Source organism: Misgurnus anguillicaudatus, chromosome 19, assembly GCF_027580225.2.
Source record: "Misgurnus anguillicaudatus chromosome 19, ASM2758022v2, whole genome shotgun sequence".
Lineage (NCBI taxonomy): Eukaryota > Metazoa > Chordata > Actinopteri > Cypriniformes > Cobitidae > Misgurnus > Misgurnus anguillicaudatus.
Window position 1 is genome coordinate 11,871,192 of NC_073355.2, and position 21,126 is coordinate 11,892,317.

The following is a 21,126-nucleotide window of genomic DNA, read 5'->3' on the forward strand; positions in this document are numbered from 1 at the left end:
AATAGCACTGTTGTATCTGGGTACATTTTAACGCAACAACCAATAAAAAAGCTTATCCTCGTTCACCCACAGAGAAGACAAAACTCCAGAAATCAACAGGCTATAATGATGCTCATTAAATATAATTTTAAATATTTTTAGTAGAACATATCTGAACATTGGTACATCACTAATAGGGATAATTTACACGTGTGTTCGACTTTATGCTATAGGAACCAACAAGCAGATGACATCAACGTGCCGCGAGAGCGGTTCGAAAGCAAACTCTTCCGATGATCTCTCGACTCACCCTCGCGGTACTTTGATGTCATCAGCGTGTCGTTCCTGCAGCGCAGCTTGAAGTTGAACAGTGGGGTTCCCAAACCTTTCCCTGCAGGAGGTCTCATGATGACCGCTGCTGTTGTAATCTTTATTTTCGCAAGTAAATTCCTTTTTTGTTTTAAAATTCAAACAGACTCGGTTCTCCCCCACACTCGCGCCATGCATATTGCATACATTATTCCAGAAGTAATATGATTTGTTCTCTGTGAATAAATATACATGTTCTCTTTCACTGGGAAATTGTAGCGAAGTCGAAGTGAATTGTATTATTTGCGCGCATTTTTGAATATGGCCACTTGAGGAATGAAAACTGCACGACTACAAAAGGTAAGACTTGTTTTTGCATTTAGCCCTGTTTTACTTACTAGTGTTATAGTCTTAGTTGGTTAACTACGTGTGCTTTATCACATCATTTTAAAGTCTTTATTGTGTGTTTATAAGTGTTTATTGGCGGTTGCAATGACAAGATTTGTGAAGAGATGTCACAGTATGTTTTGTTTTGATATTATCTTGTTTTAGTTTATCTGTAGCTGGAGTTGCACTTAGTTAAGAATTACAACATTTGAAAAGCATTTTAAACAACCATGATTTCTATTTTTGTTTTTCATTTGTATTGCTTCCGTATTGTTGTCAGTAAGTGTACATCCGTGCAGTCAGTATGATTTTGTACAGGTTGATGGAGTACACATATAATGTGGTTTCATAGATTTGTTATTTGAGAATGGCCTTCTTGTACGAAGAATTTTTGCCATAACCTAGGTTTTCGTGAAAACGTTTTTGTTACAGAGTGTCTGCAACTTAGCCAGCATACAGCCTGTTCACTGACAACATGCTCAGAACAAGTAGTCTAGGCCTCGTTATATTTTCGTTATCACACGATGACTGACATTTTGTTACATTAAACATCCCTCTCTCCTAATAGGCTTAATCATTTTATAAGCAACTGCTTGGCAACCAAATTAAACTTTAGCTTACGTAAAACTAGGGACTGTTGTTGACTTAAAGATCTTTTAAAAATAATAATTATTATAACACTTGGTATTTCATGTTGTGCAGTCATTTCCTTCTTTTTTTTCTACCATGGAGGGCTGGTGGTCTACGAAATGTCCCGGTAGATATTTTGGTCCCACTCCGCCCCTGCTGTAACCGCTTCACCTTTCGTATCATTCCGCCACCTAGTGAATGAAGGTCCTAAACAGGCTCATCTCTGAATGGAAAAACACAGACGCGCTGTTTTGAATCACTCTCCGTGTGTCTCATTAGTTTACTGGCTCATAAATCAGTCTGTGAATCCCCAATCGGAAGTTATTATTCCGTCAAAGATCAGCGCTCTTGGATGTTACGTTAAAGTTAATGGGAGAAATGTCTTGTCACATCGTGTGGACGGTTAATACTTGGAAAGAGGAATATAAACACTCGTTGTTTTCTGGAGCTATATCTCTTATCAGAACGCGAAAACACAGTGGAACTGCAGGTAAGCACCTGAATAGGCTAAATTAACACAACAAGCCAAATCAACTTCAAAAAGGTCCTGATGTCATTCCACATTACTGAATCCATTACATAAATACAGGAGCTGCATAGAGCGGACTCTCGCGGCTGCAGACGGTAATGGTTTCTCTTGGTTCATATGAAATAATGTTTACATATAAGTCGCACCTAGAAGTTGCAGGACCAGCCAAACTATGAAAAAAGTGCAACTTATATTCCGGAAAATACGGTAATTAGGGATGCATCAATACAAAAATTGTGCCGATAACGATATTCGATCACTCAGAATGACATCTACACTAAAAAAATGAATGTCTTAGTAGTTTGGCTTGTTTCGCAGTATAAATATCTAAAAATTCTTAAATTGAGATACATTTACTTGGTAAGCAAAGTGGCTTAAGATTAAAATAAAAACTTTCTTCTTTATTGAAATAAATTATGAAAATCGAGCGGTTTATACCTAAAACAAGTAAAAATATCTGCCAATTGGGTAAGAAAAAAAACTTCATTTCAGTTTTAACTTCATTTAATACACTTAATTTAAGTTTATTGTTCTATATTTTTACTTTTTTGGGGCATAAACCTCTTAAATATCTTTATTTATTTTACTAAACAAGACTTAAAGCAACACTATGTAGTTTCCATGTAAAAATGACTTACAGCTCCCCCATGTGGTTGAAAAGCGCAACAGTGCCGAGTATCAGACACTCTTCTGCAGGCAGGGGGAGGGGCGGGGCTGTGTTTCCTACCCTCCACCGCCACTTTCAGAGTGTGCTTGTAGCAGCTAGGAGGCTGCTCAGGTTGCAGCAACAGTACAATTTGTCCAGTTATAAGTTGTTCTATCACTGAAATAATTTTAGAAACATTATTTAAAGGTAAAAAAAACCTACATAGTGTTGCTTTAAAATCTTGGGCCACTTTGCCTACTAAGTAGATGTATAAGAATTCTTATTTATACTGGAAAACAAGACAAAAATACTTGGTAAAACATTCATTTTTTGCACTGAAAAAAAAATGATGCATTCAATTCAATTCAATTCAATTTTTCAGTGTACCGATACCATTAGATAGATTTTTTGCCTTTTACTCCTTGTTTCAAAGTATATGTCATGAAAACCTAAAAGTGCAGGGCATACAAACTGCAATTCTGTTGTCATTGTCACCGAATTCAAAATTATCGCACACAGCACTGAAAAAAAGATTAATTCAATTTACTAAATTTTTTAAGGTAAGTGGTTGCAATCAATTTATTTAAGCTATATTTAAACAAAAAAGATTAGTAAAGTAAAATAAAAAACTTTTGTTTAAATGTAGCTTAAATGAATTGATTGCAAACACTTACCTTAAAAAATGAGTAAATTGAATGAATCATTTTTTTCAGTGCATGCATTTTGATTGACAGGATATAATCTGAACTGATCATCGGCTGTTTTTAAACAACTGGCCGAAGTTCGAACATTGCATTTATCTGCCTATACAGATTATAGGACAATATACTGTATATTAGTGCATCACTAATAATAATAATTATTATATTATTATTATTATGTAAACATTGAGCAGCAAAAACACCTTTTAAAGCTTACAAGCAAACAAAAGCACTTGCACCAGATGTATTACAAATGTAAAGTTTAATATATATCTATGTATTTCTGACATTCTGATAAGGACTGCAGCAGGCTTCACAGTACAGACTGTGTTCATCAACTGATATGCTAAGCTGAGAAGGGTGTGATTTACAGGCAGATTTGTACATTAGTTGGGTAAGCAGGTGTGAACGACTGTACATTGTTGGATAATGTGCACTCATAATCAACTCAGCATCACCTGTTCACACATACAGTACCTGGTTCATATTTGCCTCCCTTGTTTATTAGCTGGTAACATTTGAAAGGAAACACACAATTATTTAAAGCAAATAAGTAAATGCATGGTCAATTCTGTTACATCCACTAACTGAACTTCACAGGATCGTGTGAGAATGATGTTTGTCCATTCTGTTTATCTGAACATCAATTACATCAGCAATAAATTAATAAACAAATCTATATTTGTACATCATCATTATGAGTGCATTGGATACTTTTACTTCCATCTTGTCCCTGGATTTCAAACATAAAAGTATTAGGACACATCTCTTTAAATCAAGTAATTGTATAGGCCGACACAGATTTGGCACACACACACAGTAATCTCAAAATGAATGAAAATTTAGAAAGAACCATCATCATTCAACAATATTACTATAATACTTACTGTAAATACTTCATAATACAGTGCTATGCCAGTCTTTGGCCATCATGCCACCATTGGATTTGTTGTTTTTGCAATGCTTAAGTAAACATATATAATTCTTTATTAAAATACTATCAGAAAATACTGAAAACGTTTATGCAGCATTAAAAAACAGAATAAAATGATAATCTAAAGTGACAAATATTTAGTGTGAGCTCCTCTTACACACTTCACTGTAAAAAAAAAATGAGCATTAAGTTAAAACAACTTGATTTTGCAAGTTCAACCTACACTGAAAAAATGATTCATTCAATTTACCCAATTTTTTCAAGGTAAGTGTTTGCAATTTAATTTATTTAAGCTACATTTTTTTTAAATTAGAAAAGCAAAACAAAATAAAAAAACTTTTTTAAAATAAATTGATTTCAACCACTTACCCCAAAAAAATGAGTAAATTGAATGAATCAATGTACTATTTCAAATTTCGACCCAAAAAAGTTGACATAACTTATAAAAACAAGTTGAAACTTTTTAACTTAATTTGTTAAAGATTTTTTTTACACATTGTTTTGTGTTATCCTGTTTAACACATTATGTGTTATTTTAACACATTATGTTTCATTTCGTATTGGTTTTGTTTTCAAATAAATAAAAGGGACAACACAAGATGTGTTAAAATAACACAAAGTGTGTTGTTCCAATAATAAAACAGAGATGTGTCTAGTTAAGGAATGTGTTGTCCTTGTTTTAACACATTCGTTTTAAGAGTGAAAGAAACATAAAAATATATGTAGATTTAACAAAAATTATGCATTTTTTTAAGTGTAAACCCGCAGGCTCTCTTAAAGCTAAACAAAATGAAATCCTAATTATGTTGGCTTGACAAAGTCAACATACTGTTGTTTCTCTTCAATTTATTTTTATTTATAATCCAATAACTTCAGCCTCCTCAGAAGAGTTCAAGACCTGTTTAATAACAAGAGAGGTCACACTAAAAATTTACTATTTTTATGATAATTGTGGGATTTATTTACATTTTGTGTACATAATTCCTAAATTTTCTGTTTGGATCTTAATAAAGGAAGTGAAGAAATAAATATGGATGATCATTAAAACTTTGCAAAAACAACAAAGATGGTGGTGTCCTAACATTGCCGTAAAAAGAATGCATTTTTTTGCATTAACAATGGGGTGAAATGCTTAATTGTCAAAACAATAATGAGAATGCAAAGAATGCTAAATTATGACATAAAATGTGACTTGGACATGTTCGTGATGGCTTTTCATGAGATTCACACATGCAAAATCTGAATGGGCCTATTTATGTTTTTAGCTGTAACTGTTTACATTTTGCATGCACTGCAAATAAAATGCAGCATTTTTGTGAACTTAATATTACTTTAACTTAACAAATTATAAGTAATGTCAACTTATCACAGGTCAAAACGTAAAATAGTAGGTTGGGTTGACTTGCAAAACCAATTTGTTTTAACTTCATGCTGCATTTTTACAGTGTTAAAACACTTCATTTCATTTACCGTATACAAATATTTAAAACATATTTTTTCTGACAAACTAAGAATTAAACCCAAAGACAAAACTGCATTAAAGATGATCTTTTGATATTCACCAGACCTTGTGACTTTCATCTTAGAAACTCATGTGTTAACAATACAGAACTTAAATGAGAATGCATATTTATATCGTATAAAATCCTTCTTCAATAACAATTACTTAAGCATTTCTTTATGACCGCTAATAGAAAGCGATGAGTATCACCTTAATAAAGAAAATACACCATGCGTCTATTGCAACTGCTATAACATATCATTGTGCCTTAACTTCAGTGCACATCCAAGTAAAGGCGAAATCACAATCAACCAGCGCACGCAAACACACAAACACACGACTGCCTCCTCACAGAACACAGCAGAACCGGCACAAACAGAACCTCACGTACGCACGAAACTCACCGTTAGCATCAGGTTATAAATACTGAATGTGAGGGCACTTGCAATTATCATTGTGTAATCACTACAACTAGAACTCAGTCACCAATAATCATTAGACTATATTTCATCATGAACACACACTGAGGCATATCATAGATTTTAGCAAAACAAAAACAAAAAAGTCCTCTTGTCCCTGACGTACACTAATGCTTATTCAAAGAGAGGAAATAGAGAAGTAAGCCATGGCTAATACGAGCTCTTCGTATAGAAACAGAGACCGTTTGTTGTGCCCACTCCTAAATCAAGCTATAGACAAAAGTATAAACCTTGTTTGTCTGACCCTATAGAAGGTTTTGTACGAGTTCAGACATGAGAAATTGCAGCATTCAGTTGCCTGCCGCTTAGACAACTGGCCAGGCTTGTGCCATCTCAATATGACATCAGGTTAAGTGTTTGGGGAACAGCAATGAAACTAAAGAATTTTGGGGGTTGATACCTTTGAGGTGGCATTTAATAAAAAGGATCCCTGCCAGGTTGTATATCAGAATCTTTCCATTGATTTTATGGGAAGACAATCTATACAAAACCCCCTAAAAGTATTTGGACACTTAAAGTTGCCATGAAATTAAAATTAAAAACGTGATTTTTTTATGAAATATTATGTAATTTATTTCATAAAGACTTCTGTAAGCTTTAATTCTTTTTAATAAATGTGCCCATTACCTTTAATCAAAAATTCCTTTAACATTTAATCTCCTCCCCTCTTCAAAATGACCTTTCTTCACTAGCGGGGCTATCTGAGACTTGGTTTGGCCTGAGAAAAGATTGCAGCGATTCATATTCTATAATAAGCAACACGAGCCAACTTCCAACATTCCAATCAGTTCTCGATAGATAAAATCCATGGATGAAGTTCTGCGCTACTTTTCCACTCGGATATACATCATGACAAGAAAAAGAAGAAAAGCACTACTTCCATTTCATGGCATTGTATTAGATCATAACATAACATTTATTAAAGGGACACTCCACTTTTTTATAAAATATACTCATTTTCCGGCTCCCCTATAGAGTTAAACATTTGATTTGGAATCCATTCAGCTGATCTCCGGGTCTGGCGGTACCACTTAGCATAGCTTTGCATAATCCATTGAATCTGATTAGACCATTAGCATTGCGCTAAAAAATAATCAAAGAGTTTAGATATTTTTCTTATTTAAAACTCGACTCTTCTGTAGTTACATCGTGTACTAAGACAGACGGAAAATTAAAAGTTGTATGGCTAGGAACTATACTCTCATTCTGGCGTAATAATCAAGGACTTTGCTGCTGTAACATGGCTGCAGTAGGCGTAGCGACATTACGCAGGATATGAAAATAGTTCCCTGCTATTGAAAGTAATCATGGGGACAATTTTCGGGCAGTGCGCAATATCACCACGCCCGCCGCAGCCATGCCACAGCATGTTACATCCATCTAGTGAATAATCACAGTATTGCACATTTTTTTAATGCAAATGTTTTCTCTTAATTGACAGGGGAAAGAGTTAAAATACCAATAGAGTTTCGTCTTTGTTTCTTTTCATTTTTTTTACATTGCACAATATAAGTAAGGAATAATTGAGGACGGGCCGTTGAATTATTAGAAAAATAATGGTGATGCGGCCACGAGGTGTGCATTCAACAGCCCGAAGTCAGTTATTCCGCTTATACTATGGTTACCAGACCTCAAGACATCGATTGTGTGATATATTTAAAGTGATTCGTCCGGTCCGGCCTATTGTGAGTAGGACTATTTCTTCCGCGTATCATCGTCATTTTAAAGCTGGCAATGGAGGCTTGAGCCGTTGATAGCATTCTAATGCAGTGATTAATGAAGATACTAGAAAGAGAGCGAGAGTGACAGAGACACAAAGAGAGAAAGAAAGAAAGAGAGAGAGAGAGAGGGCGAGCGAGAGAGATTGTGTGAACGAGGCTACCTCTGTGCGTCTCTTAAAATTCTGTCTGTCATGTTGTTTTTGTTAGTCCGTTATTACAGTTAACTATGCAAAGTGATATGGAACTGTAATGCTGTCAAGAGAGCTGCATGGAACTACATTCGACATACATTTCCCAGAAAACAAATGCACACCTCAGAACGTTCATCAGCCAATCAAATTCAAGCATTCAACGGACCCGTAGTATAATATATTATAACATATTCTTAATGAGTTTTAATTATATTAACGAGTTTTACCTCTTATAAAAACATGAATTTATAATGTGAATGTTGGATTTAATATGAAACGCACGTGATTGATGGTCATCAGTGAGGTGACCAATCACGAAGAGCTGTGTTGTCATCAGAACTCAGTGCAGCTGCTCGGGAGAAGATGCCATACGTCAGTGGTTCTCAAACTTTTTCAGCGTGCGGCCCCCTTTGTGTACGGTGCATTCCTTCGCGGCCCCCCAAAGAAAATGTATGACAAAAAAACCAAAAACTTTGGTGGCATATGCCCATAATACATTTCTGACTTACATCCACCACTTGTCAATAGTAATACATTAGCAGTATCTATTAAAGTATTTGCTTAGAACATCATCTCAGTTTCGATTAGAAGAATAGCATCATTTCTATTTTAATATCTAATGTATTCATACATTTTACAGTGCAATTTAAGTGTCCAAAAATATTTTATGGGGTCAGTGTATCTCCTAAGTAACTTCACTTGTGTATTCCACCAGTTGCTCTACAATACAAAGATTGCAGAAATCTATTAAAATCTGTTGACTTCGTATATTAATTTCTATTAGCATAATTTTATTTATACAGTTTCTCTTGTTGATTTAAGCTGTTGATTAAGGCTGTTATCGATGAGGTTGGTCTAGGGATAAAATCTCTCTCTACCCAAACTTCTGGATTCATATTTCTACATACTGTATAGTTCATGGCTTACAAAAGTGCAAAAAACTCACTTGCTATGTGAACCTGACAAAAAGTGTTCAGGGACAAAGTAATACTTAGAACATTTTCTCTATACAAGATAAATATGGCATGTCACATTTATGAATATATAATAATTCATTATTTGCTTTTACATTGTCCTCTCATCGACACTTATCTACAAATCTTTATACACAGTCTCGGTATACAAATAAGGGATAGTGTGGCACTGCATGAAGCACTTTGGAGGGCAGAATGACGACAGAAAATGCAAGGCATTGCTTTTACAACAGAACCAATGATCTTGGTATAGTGCCTACCAAAAGTATGAGGAATTTTGTGAGGAAAATCTGTTTTTAGTACGACCCATGTTTTTGTTTTATGGGAAAAAGTGTGAGAAATAAAAAAATCAGGGATTCCACATGAATATGTTCATAATAATCGAATAGGGATTTTTTTTACAAATCATTTTCATAGGGATTCCCAACAAGTAGCTAAACTGGCATATCTACAAATATTTCTATAATAAATTGTATAACTACAGAAATATAGACTTTCTCAAACTATTTTTCCATGACCTTTGCATTTTGTAATGACTTATCCCCTGAAAATCATACTTTTACCATTCCCTGATATTTCCAGGTTTTTTGGGTGACGGAAGTCCTGGATTTTCTTCCATTTACCTAATTTGCTTTTTGTGATTGTGTAAAATTTTATTGGTTTAGCATTTCACTGCAGTATTATTTCACTGTTAAAGAAAAAAACACAGTTTTTCAATATTTTACGATGTTCCCACCTCAACTCAGACAAGGATAATTCCAGTATTTAACACTTTGAGTCTCATTTCTGGTTTGTTTTGGATGAACTACAGTGATGGACACAGAAATTTTGACGGTGGGTCGTGTCTTGACTTTTCGGCTCGTTTGGAGGCGTCTCTTGGCTGCTTCAGAATGGAAGTCAATGGCCATGCACAAACATGTCATTAAAACAACACTTAACGTTCATTTTCAAAACTGTACTACTAACCGAGTGGTTTGTGGTGTTCGTTGATGATTAAAAACAAATATATTGGCGCAATGTATGATTTCAATCCGTGTTATTTGCTATAGTGGAACAATTTTTTCAGATACCTCACAACCGCGTATATACTTCCGCTTTATATTTGAGTCTGAAGTATGAATGAACGTAGTCCAACAAACTGTAATGAAACGGTAGCATACTTTCAAAATCAAGTTTATTTATAACACTTACACCATCCAATATGTTTTTTCATCAGCAGAACAATAAAGAAGATATTTTGCAGAAACCCCAGTGCTCCGTCATGCAAGTCAACAGATCCGCACACTTTAAGAGCTAAATATCCAATACAACAGTAATCCCCCATAACTCCGTGTGACATATTGACGTCTTGTGAAGCAAATCAATCAGTTTTTGCAAGAAACTGAACGTTATTTACAACATTATTAGCGTGAATGCCAAAGCAGGAAGCGCGTTTTCCGTTTGAGGCGATCTTCCACTGGTGCCGTTTGGTGGCTGTTGGCTATGAATGTTGGTCTCTCTTCGCCACCTATAGAGCGGGAGCGTGAAGCGCACTTCCTGCTTGGCAAAAGCTCTGCATTAACGCTGTAAAATATTTATATATATATTCGAATCTCAAAACTGAAAATCGAATGTCAACCCACGGAACGAATATTCAAATATTTTGGTCCAGCCCTACAAATATGGGAAAATTTCTTCTGAGAGAAACCGAGCGAAAAAACTACAACCACATGTAAACAGACCCTTTTCTGTTTCCCGGCGGCGGAGTGATATATCAGCGAGCAATGAGTCTTCCAAGAGAAGTCAATGGAATTTTACAAAATGCCAAATAAAACACGACAGAAACTGTATTTCGCTACACAATTTGTTTTTAATCATCAACGAACACCACAAACCACTCGGCGAGCAGCACAGTTTTGAAAATGAACGTTAAGTGTTGTTTTAATGACATGTTTGCGCATGGCCCTTGACCTCCACTCTGAAGCAGCCAAGAGACGCCTCCAAACGAGTCAAAAACTCAAGACACGACCCACCGCCAAAACCTCCGCGTCCACCACTGTAGCCCATCCAAAACAAACCAGAAATGAGACCCAAAGTGCCAAACACCGGAACCATCCTTTAATACATACGTATATTTTTTCAATGCATGCACTTAATCTTTGTACAGCGCCTTGTGAATGTGTCAGCACCCAGCCCAGCCCCACTCACTCCTTAGGATCCAAACAGGGATGAATTTAGAAGCCACCAAACACTTCCATGTTTTCCCTATTTAAAGTCTGTTACATGATTAGTTACGCGAGTAAGTATGGTGGCACAAAATAAAACTTTTGTTTGGATCCTAAGGATTGAATGGGGCCAGGCCAAATGCCAACACATTCACGAGGCGCTATAGGTATGTATTAATATTAAATTTGAGGTAAGAACATAGTAAAATATTGAAAAACGGTGGTGTTTTCCTTTAACTGTATTGTAAGCCATAGTGTGAGAATGCAGACGCTCATATCATTCTGGCTATTAACCCAAATTATTGAATGTACTGGTTTTGCTAAAGCGATATAGCGTTAATGCAAAAATACAAACAGAAGGAACCGAGAGAAGGACCACATATGAGGCCTTAGCACTGCAAAATTTCACATGAATAAACTTGCATGCTATACGCCAATACGTCGTCTATAAAGAGTATCACATGGCGATCTCCTTGGACCCTGTAGGAAAAACAAAGAAGGCCTTAGGTCCATTCCTTCAGCACAATAAAGTGTGTGAGGTTCCTCTGAAGAGGGCAAATTGCTTCCTATGTGCATTTGTATTGTCCTGTAACTGCAGCTCCGATAAGGCAGAAATAATAAAACGAAACCAACAACACAACAACAAAACAGACACAATCGTTCAAAGAGAAACAGGAACACGAAACTCCAGGTTGCGAAATCTTGAACGAAATCCATTCTGTTGCTTTTTTATGGCACCGTTTGTGCGATTCGCATGTTTTATAGTCTCCCATGTAGTGTCACTGACCAGAAGAGGAAGATCTCTGGGGTTTGAGTAGGTTAGGCTTCAGTTGTAGGGCGAGATCCGGGCAAGGCTGGCAAACTGCTGGGTGGGCTCAGGAGTCAAAGTGTGGTGCTCTGGCCCTCCTCCTCGGACACGGACTCCCCCTCCGGAGAACTGGCCGTGGCAAAGGAGCTCCGACAGGGAACCACCCTGAACTCGTCCAGCAGGCTGTCCAGATTGACATTGATGGAGGGGATTTCCAAACTGAAGAAATCTGCTAGAGGATCATGGGAAATGAGAGCGATGGCCACAAAGGTGAAGGAAGAAAGACACGTTTAAACAGAAAAACGATGGAAATGGCGATGATGAAAGACAAAGAGAAAGCAAAAAGTACTTTCAGTTTCCAAGCTGCTGTTAGAGGACAAGTAAGCGAAGGGTGTTGAATCTGTTGCGACAGAGGGGAACGTAAAACAGGGATTCAGTCAAATTGGGCCATTGGGGAGAAAGATTTGATTCATTCGATAGTGGTCTCTACACCTGCCCTAGTGCAAAATCCAAGGGAAATATAAACACATAAAGCTTTATGTAGATTTTCAGGAAAGACAAACAGATTAATATTAACCATCCTCAGTGTTGGGTAATGTTACTTTTAAAAGTTTAACCATTAAACGCCTCGTTATTTTGGGGTTAAGGGTGGAGTTTCATTCGTGCTTTTTTTAACTAAACATTCAAACTTTCTGTACAATTTACTTGTTGCGAATTCATACAAAAATAGGTACATTTTCCTGTAAGATCAGGTGAGCAGGACATAAATCTAAAATTTTGTTTTTGGGGAAGAAAGAGGTTATGAATTGCTTTACTAATAAAATAAAACAATTAAAAGTAATTCATTATCATTATGCAGGGAATTCACAAAATAACATGTTACTTTTCTTGCCAGTTGGAAAATTAGCCAAGTATCGCGTTATGTAATGTGCGTTACCCCAAACACCGACCACACTGACCAAAAAACTCCACATAGAGACAACAAGATGGGTGCAAAGTGGTAACAGCAAAAATCTTGTCATTGGACTATGCAGATTTGTGAACTGTATTCTGATTGTGATGACCTCCCCTATGCGTAAATGAAATGGACGCGGATGGAGTAATCGCGGAGGCAAAGAGTTTGGTCGGGTTTACCTGGAACCGTCTCTCTTTGTGACAGTGGGGCTATTGAAGGTGGGGTCATGAGTGTATGAAACAAGATGTGAGGTCAGGGCCATAAGCGTTGTTGAAATGTTGAAATGTGCGATGTCTCTCTGAGAGGTAAGGCCGTAAGCCATGCACAGACCAGTCTCACACCATGCATAGACTACACTGACAAAATGGAGAAGCCCAAGACAGCCCTAGAAACTGCGAGAGAATGAGAGAGCTAGAGATAGAAAGATAGAGTTAATATATGAGACAGAGCAAGGCTGCGGTAGGCCCCGGATTCAGCGACAGCACGAGCCCAGATGGCGTGAGTGAGATGAGGCTATGGCACGGGCACAGCAGGTTCTGGCTTACCCTAATGTCCCCCTCACATTCAGCCCACACTCAGTCCCTGGCCTCACACAGCTGCAAGGTGCACAACGATGATAGGGGATAAAAGAGTCATACATCAATCAGTGCTCATGACTGACAGACAGGCCTCACATGAGAGAACATACAATCAGAGCCACACAGCGGCCACTAGAATGATACAAAGACAACAGAATCTACTTTAGAGAAAACTGAGAGCGCATACTGAACTTTGAAGGTGAAGCGTGTAATTTTTGGCTTCATTTACAGTACATATATGCACTAGAGGTCTTCACAGGTCCACTTAGATCCGAAACCTGAGGTCCGGCCCGAGACCTGAGTGGGTTCGGGTCGGGTGTGCCTCATAAGTCTTAAAAAGTGAAGCCACCAAACTTTGATCGCCCCCTGGTGGCTGGCTGCAGTACAAGTCATAAACCCCGCCCTCTCCATTCAAAGAATGGGACTCTGCTCTAAATAGAAAAAATATTTTCACTTTCAAAAAAAGTTTCCGAAAGATGGTTTTGGTCCTTTCTAGTTGTTGTTATGAAGCTGATATATGTTCAAGTGTTCATTTTTGTGATACGTTTCATTTTAGTTACTAATTTGATGCTATAGAAACGGGGCGTGTCTTTTGCATAGTTGAATTGGGCGCGCGAGCGTTTGGGCGGAAGTTTGATACCGCTGCTCCGCCTCTGGCTCCAAGGACAATTCCTTCTGCGCATGCCTTGGCTCCAAACTGACGTTTTTACGTAACATGGCAGCGACCATGGTCGGACATTTTTGGCTTCAATTCATTACAATGGAGGGAGGCGACGTCGCATCGTCCATCTTTTTTTACAGTCTATGGTTCGGGTCTGAAAATTTCACGTGTGACTCGAACACGGCTCGGGTAAAATATTTGCGTCCTTGGGTCTCGGTTAATTTAAAATGAATGTGTGTTTGCTGAACGGACCCGAGAAGACGTGTGTGTATCAAGTCCTTTTCCAATGCGCCCCTTTGTTGGCCAAGAGAGCTTGCGATATATACACACTGTAAGCGGTTACCTTGGTGTCATCATCAGATAACAAATGAAAATTAATGGAGCAGCGGGCCAAATTGGTTGCGAGCCCACCAGGGTTCTTTTCTTTCTGACTGGTGCGTGTGGGGCTGCTGACTGCACACACGTCGGTGCTGTTTACATTCAGGTCCAGCCGGGTTAAAAAAAATTGCTACGTGGTTGAGTCGGACTTGGGTCTAATTTTATCGGGTTGGTCTCAGGTTGGGTCTTTCCTTAAAAAAAGAAAGATTTATGTACGTCAGATTTAGGCAAAAAGTGATTTCAGGTCGGGTAAATTTCATTGGACCCAAAAAAGCCCAAAGTGGGCAGAGCCATCCATCGCCATCTTGGCACGCGCGTACTTCACGGATAACCAAAAATGGGCAAAGAAGCAGAACATGGGTGGAGCTGAAGTGACTGGTTGCTGAAACCCCGCCAGTCTAGCTTCACGGTAGTGACAACAGTGGCAATCCACCTGTCACACAGGTGGCCATGCCCTTAATTATGCAGCACTTTAAAGGATTTAAAGGATAACCCCACTTTCATATAAAAGAAATCATGATGATTTACGGCCATGTCATCCAAAATGTTGATGTCTTTCTTTGTTCAGAAGAAATTAAGTTTTTTGAGGAAAACATTCCAGGATTTTTCTCAATTTAATAGACTTTATTGGACCTCAACAGTTCACAGCCCCAACGCAGCCCCAAAGGGCCCCAAACGATCCCAAATGAGGGTTGAAGGCATAGCGGAGGACTTTCTTTTTCTAGGTGGATCATCAAGACTACTGGTCATCCTAGTTTTCAATCATTCTGGTGATATGTTTACGTAAGGCCGTTGTACGTGCTTGTCCCTAGGTTCGCTTTCTGCACATGCGCACTTTCAGGTGTATATGTGTGGTGAGCTACGGTTTTAGCCATTCATTGAAGCTTGCGTTCTCACCGTGTTTTTTCAAAATGTCTGAGGGTCGGAAGAGAAAAATTGACTACGAATTGTATGACATAGCGTGCATGAGAATAACTAGGCTCGTGCATGCTCTCTCGAGCACACGTTTAATAGGCGTTCCCTCTCGGGAGCAGGTAGAGCGCAATTGCATTTTTTTTTAAAGTGGAGAGGGCGGTTCTTTTCTAAAATTCAGGAAAATCTTCCACACTACCTTCTTATCTAGCGAAACGATCGTCATTTTCAACAAGAAAAATAAAAAAATATGCACTTCCAAACCAACCTCTCGTCTTGCACCAGTCGCGCGACGCACCAGCGCGACCTCACGCAATGCACAAAGATCACGCATGCTGTATGTGGAACTACCGCCCCAATATTTACAAGTGTGTAGAAAGAGGACCGTTCAGACGTTGTTGTATGTGGAATGATACTAATTATACAACAGTTCTTTCTGGTTCTCGAATCTGATTGGCTAAGAGCTATGCGATATTGTGCTGATAACGGCACTGTAACCTCTTCACCTTTCGTATTATTCCGCCACCTGGTGAATGGAGGTCCTCTAAACAGGCTCATCTCTGAATGGAGAAACTGCATCCACACACGGACCTGGACACACACACAAACGCGCTGTTTTGAATCACGCTCCGTGTGTCTCATTAGTTCACTAGCTCGTAAATCAGTCTGTGCATCCCAATCGGAAGTTATTATTCCGTCAAAGAACAGCGCTCTTGGATGTTACGTTAAACTTAATGGGATTAATGTCTTGTCACGTCGTGTGGACACTTGGAAAGAGGATTATAAACACTCATTTTCTGGAGCTATATCTCTTATCAGAACGCGAAAACACCGTGGAACTGCAGGTAAGCACCGCAGCTTTTAAATGTGGACATTGATCATTTATTTTATCGTGATGTGACTATTAAAACATGTTATGAGATATCGCCACTGATATATTTATAAGCAGCATGCAAAAACATCTCTCTGACACTTATAAAAAACAGTTTTATATAGTACTGACAAGAACGAAGTTTAATAATAATCGAGTGCTCGTATCGCGTTAAGAGTAAATGGGAACGCAATAGTAACATTATACAAGTATAGTTTTATTCACTTTTACCTCGCGCCAAAACAAAAACAACACAAAAGACACTAAATATGAATAAAAAAAAAAAACAAGTAATAGTTTGATCATGACACCAAAACTGCTGATTTGATCTAATTTTGACGAACAAAAACAAACAAGGTCGACATTAGAGCCAGGGGATCCCTGTTAGAGATTTAGCCCAGAGAGGGCGGTGGTCAGCGGGGCGAGTGAACACTCACGTCCGCTCATGCTTTGGTTCTCATTCGTACCGAATCTCACTAAGCAAACGTTCAAACAGGCGCTATCTTTACTAATCGACTGCAGATTTAAAAATAATACATATTCATTCTTGACTGAACTACTCTTAAAACTACACTTTGTGACCAAGAAACGGTAATATAAAGAAACGGCTTTTCCGTCCATTGAGTTGTTATGAGATTCAAAGCAGCCGAAAGTGTTTCCTGTCATTCTGGCCGCTCTCAAATCCGTGGCGAAGAAGTAGTTCTCAGACAAAGAGGCTTTGCCTCTGGCCTAATCACAGCCGTGATGATATAGAGCTATATCACACTCCTACTCGAGCGATATTGCTTAATTAATGTCTTTGTGTCAGTTTATTGTTTAATAAAATGGTCCGCAAACGTGTGTTTCAGATATGTAACGCGTGACCTTTTGACGTGCTTACGCAAATATGTAAGGTCGCGCCTGCGCGCCACACGGCTAGTGCAAGACGAGAAGCCGTGGCCCAAAAGTGTCCACTTTGCACTTTTCTTGTCAAAAAATCTCTATTGTTTCGCTAGATGCCTCGTTTGGGATGGTTTAGAGCCCTTTGAAGCTGCGTTGAAACTGTAAACTGTTGGGGTCCAATAAAGTCTATTAAATTGAGAAAAATCCAGGAATGTTTTTCTCCAAAAACTTAATTTCTTCTCGACTAAACAAAAAAGACACAAACAACCTAGAAGACATGGGGGTGAGTAAATGATCAGAACTTTATTTTATATAAGTGGAGTAATCATTTAATATAATTTAAACGAATGAGTTACAAAAAAAAAATCACCCCGCTCACAGTTGTCACGAAGGGCAAAATTAGCTATTTGCATTAAAGGAACACGCCCACATTTTGGGAATTTAGCTTATTCACCGTATCCCCCAGAGTTAGATAAGTCCATACATACCTCTCTCATCTCCGTGCGTGCTGTAACTCTGTCTGACGCAGCCCCCGCTAGCTTAGCTTAGCACAAAGACTGGAAATGCATGGCTCCAGCTAGTATACTGCTCCCAATAAGTGACAAAATAACGCGATCATTTTCCTATTTATGTGTTGTGATTTGTATAGTCAAACCGTGTACAAATAACAAGGTGATATGAGACACAGCGATCTTTTAACAGTATACATACTGAGAACTATATTCTCTGAAGACGAAGCACTGCCGCATGGGCGGAGTGATCTGCTCGCAGCACACGAGAAGCCCCTGGTGAGGAGCAGAGAGTTCGGTCAGAATTGTGCGGATCGCTCCGCCCATGCGGCGGTGCTTCGTCTTCGGAGAGTGTGGTTCTCAGTGTGTGTACTGTTGGGGGATCGCTGTGTCTCATGTCACCTTGTTGTTTGTGCGCGGTTTGACTGTGCAAATCACGGCACATGGGTAGGAGAATGATCGCGTTGTTTTGTCACTTATTGGGAGCAGTATACTAGCTGGAGCCATGCATTTCCAGTCTTTGTGCTAAGCTAAGCTAGCGGGGGCTGCGTCAGACAGAGTTACAGCACGCACGGAGATGAGAGAGGTATGTATGGACTTATCTAACTCTGGGGGATACGGTGAATAAGCTAAATTCCCAAAATGTGGGCGTGTTCCTTTAACCAAAACCACTTTTTGTACTAGCAAATTTTTCTGCTGCTTGTCATTTTTGCAAATCTGTTTTGTGATGCTATTGGCACAGAAACTACACAGTTCACCTTTAAATTGACCGTCCAGTGGGCATCTAGACTTAACGTGACTTCCCTTTGTTTCCTTTTTTTGTTTAAAGTTGCAAAGCTAGAATATAATCTTAGGGATGCAATGATAATAACATAAAGTACACTCAAAGACAATTAAATCTAAGGCTCCCCCTTATACAAACACAAAACGATTGAAGAAAAATTCACAGGGGACCCAGTTCCTTAAAGTCCATCGTCTGAGTAGGACAGAGAGACAGACAGTTTGAGAGAGGGACGCTGGACCTCCATTCGTGAGGCATGTTTACCTGTGGACATGCTCTCCCCGGGGGACAATCCATCAAGTAGACCCTGCTCCAGGGGCTGGGGGACCGTAGAGGGGACAGTGGGTGGTTGGGGAGGGGGCAGGCTGGGTCTTTGCCTGGGCTTTGGGGTGGGCCTGGACTTTGTGAGTGTACCGGTCAGAGAGGGCGGAGAGGACAACGAATGGGTTCCCCCTAATGGGGTCTGGCCTGGGGAAGAGGCGGGCGCATGTCCAGGTGGACAGCCCAGACCGTAAGGCGAGGGAGTACTTGGGGGAGTGGGGGACAGGCTAACCGGAGACGGCTGACCTGTGGATTGGTCTGACATTCCCCCCGACTGGCCGTATGGAACCTTGGGCGGCACAGGGGCAAGTTTCTTAGAGGCTGTAGGGAGAAAGGAGAAAAGACAAAATTAAGTTTGCATGCCTGCATCCCTTAAGGATTATACAATATGACACCTGGTTTTTAACATCTGTTTCAGGTGATCTGATCACAAGTGGACAGTGCTAATGCTAGGTGAAAATGGAGGTGAAAAGGGACACATATTGCATTTTGAGTGTTAGCATTAATCCATAGTGACCAGACCAAGACTCATGTAGCACAGTGTCATTGCAGCACAACTAGAGTTTTAAAGAGACATTCCACTTTTTTTGAAAATATGCTCATTTTCCAGCTCCCCTAGAGTTAAACATTTGATTCTTACTGTTTTGGAATCCATTCAGCTGATCTCCGGGTCTGGCGCTAGCACTTTTAGCATAGCTTAGCACAATCCATTAAATCTGATTAGACCATTAGCATCGCGCTAAAAAACAACCAAAGAGTTTTGATATTTTTCCTATTTTAAACTTGACTCTTTTGTAGTTAACCGTATACTAGGAACGGCAGAAAATTAAAAGTTGTGATTTTCTAGGCGTAATAATCAAGGACTTTGCTGATGTAACATGGGTGCAGCAGGCGTAGTGATATTACGGACTGCCAAGAAATAGTCTCTGCTATTGAAAGTAACCAAGGGGACTATAGTTAGTTCCTAGCATATCGGCCTAGAAAATCGCAACTTTTAATTTTCGGTCGGTCTTAGTACACAATGTAACTACAGAAGAGTCATGTTTTAAATAGGAAAAATATCAAACTCTTTGGTTATTTTTTGGCGCAATGCTATAATGGTCTGATCGGATTCGGTGGATTGTGCTGAGCTGTGCTGGAGGTGCTGGCGCCAGACCCGGAGATCGGCTGGATGGATTCCAAGGCGGTGGGAATCGAATGTTTAACTCTAGGGGAGCATATTTTCAAAAAAGTGGAATGTCCCTTTAAACTAAAACAACTTTTTTTTTTAAATGGGAATGTGCAACCTATACACAAGATTCACAACCAACACGCATAAACACCAGCGCAGTCTCATCAAAGAAACTATGTGTAAAAAGCAAGTTGCAGTAAGATAACAAGTATAAATAGGTTATGTAGTATTTCTTACTATCTTTACTATCTCTTAAAGCATATGGTCATATTGCATGTTTTGTACAAACACTAATGAGTCTCGACAACATCAAACCGCCTACTGGTTTAGCAGCTAGGTACAGCATTATAGGAAAACAAAACAACAACAAATGTGGTCTAAAAGACCCATGAGATCTGTGATTTTATTAATTTTAACCTTCAGAAAGGTTATTATGTAGGATGTTTTATGTAAGAAACAATACATCACAAAACAACAACTTTAGCTGGGTTTTTAACAGAATGGATTGCATATTGTTAAATAATGCTGGGGTAACTATGAGATGGATGTCTGACCGCTTATAAAAATATGACCAGAGACAGATGTTAAAATGAAACAGGATAAAAATGACTGTGTCATTAAATATTTTCGATTTAACGATTAAAGATGAACAAACCTGTGCGTAAGGTGTGTGGGCTGTGCTCGGCCGAGTGGGGAGACTGACTGTTGCTCTGCTGACCGCAGACAGGGGGCACTGTTGCTCCTGCCGCCTGCATAGCCTTGTGGCCAATCACAGGAGAGAGTTCCTTGCTCTTTAGAGTGCTGAGGAGAGAAAGAGAAGCATCACTGGCAGCCATCAATCTGCACCCACAGTTTATATTTTAATGATCAGCAAGGACCCCTCATGCTCCCCCATCCCTACTACTACTGATATGAAATTAACCTGCTGCTGGTTTTAATAGTCAAAATATGCAATACACAAGCTCACTAAATATTCAGCAATTATACATATATGCTGACAATTTTCTAAATCAGCATTGTTTTCCAGTAAAAACATCTAAACATCCTTGAAACAAGTTGAATTTAATATTAGCTTTTGTTTATTTTTCTTATTTTAGGAGAACACTATAACATT

The 21,126-nt window shown here is 38.8% G+C and overlaps 1 protein-coding gene across 12 annotated transcripts in view; it reads right to left on the minus strand.

Annotated features, from left to right (window-relative positions):
- Positions 1 to 10,927: 10,927 nt before the first annotated feature.
- The window catches only part of arhgap44a (Rho GTPase activating protein 44a), an 88,068-nt gene continuing 77,869 nt past the window's right edge, over positions 10,928 to 21,126 (minus strand). For 5 of the 12 annotated variants that reach the window (XM_055187220.2, XM_055187282.2, XM_055187199.2 and 2 more), the window contains 3 exons: positions 20,668 to 20,813; positions 18,785 to 19,162; positions 10,928 to 12,225 (listed from right to left, as the gene is read on the minus strand). In XM_055187220.2, the coding sequence (XP_055043195.2) occupies positions 12,068 to 12,225; positions 18,785 to 19,162; positions 20,668 to 20,813 (682 nt within the window). In that variant the 3' untranslated portion in view covers positions 10,928 to 12,067. Of the gene's footprint in view, positions 13,545 to 18,784; positions 19,163 to 20,667; positions 20,814 to 21,126 lie in introns of all 12 variants that reach the window. The other 7 variants (XM_055187213.2, XM_055187205.2, XM_055187248.2 and 4 more) reach the window with 6 other exon arrangements.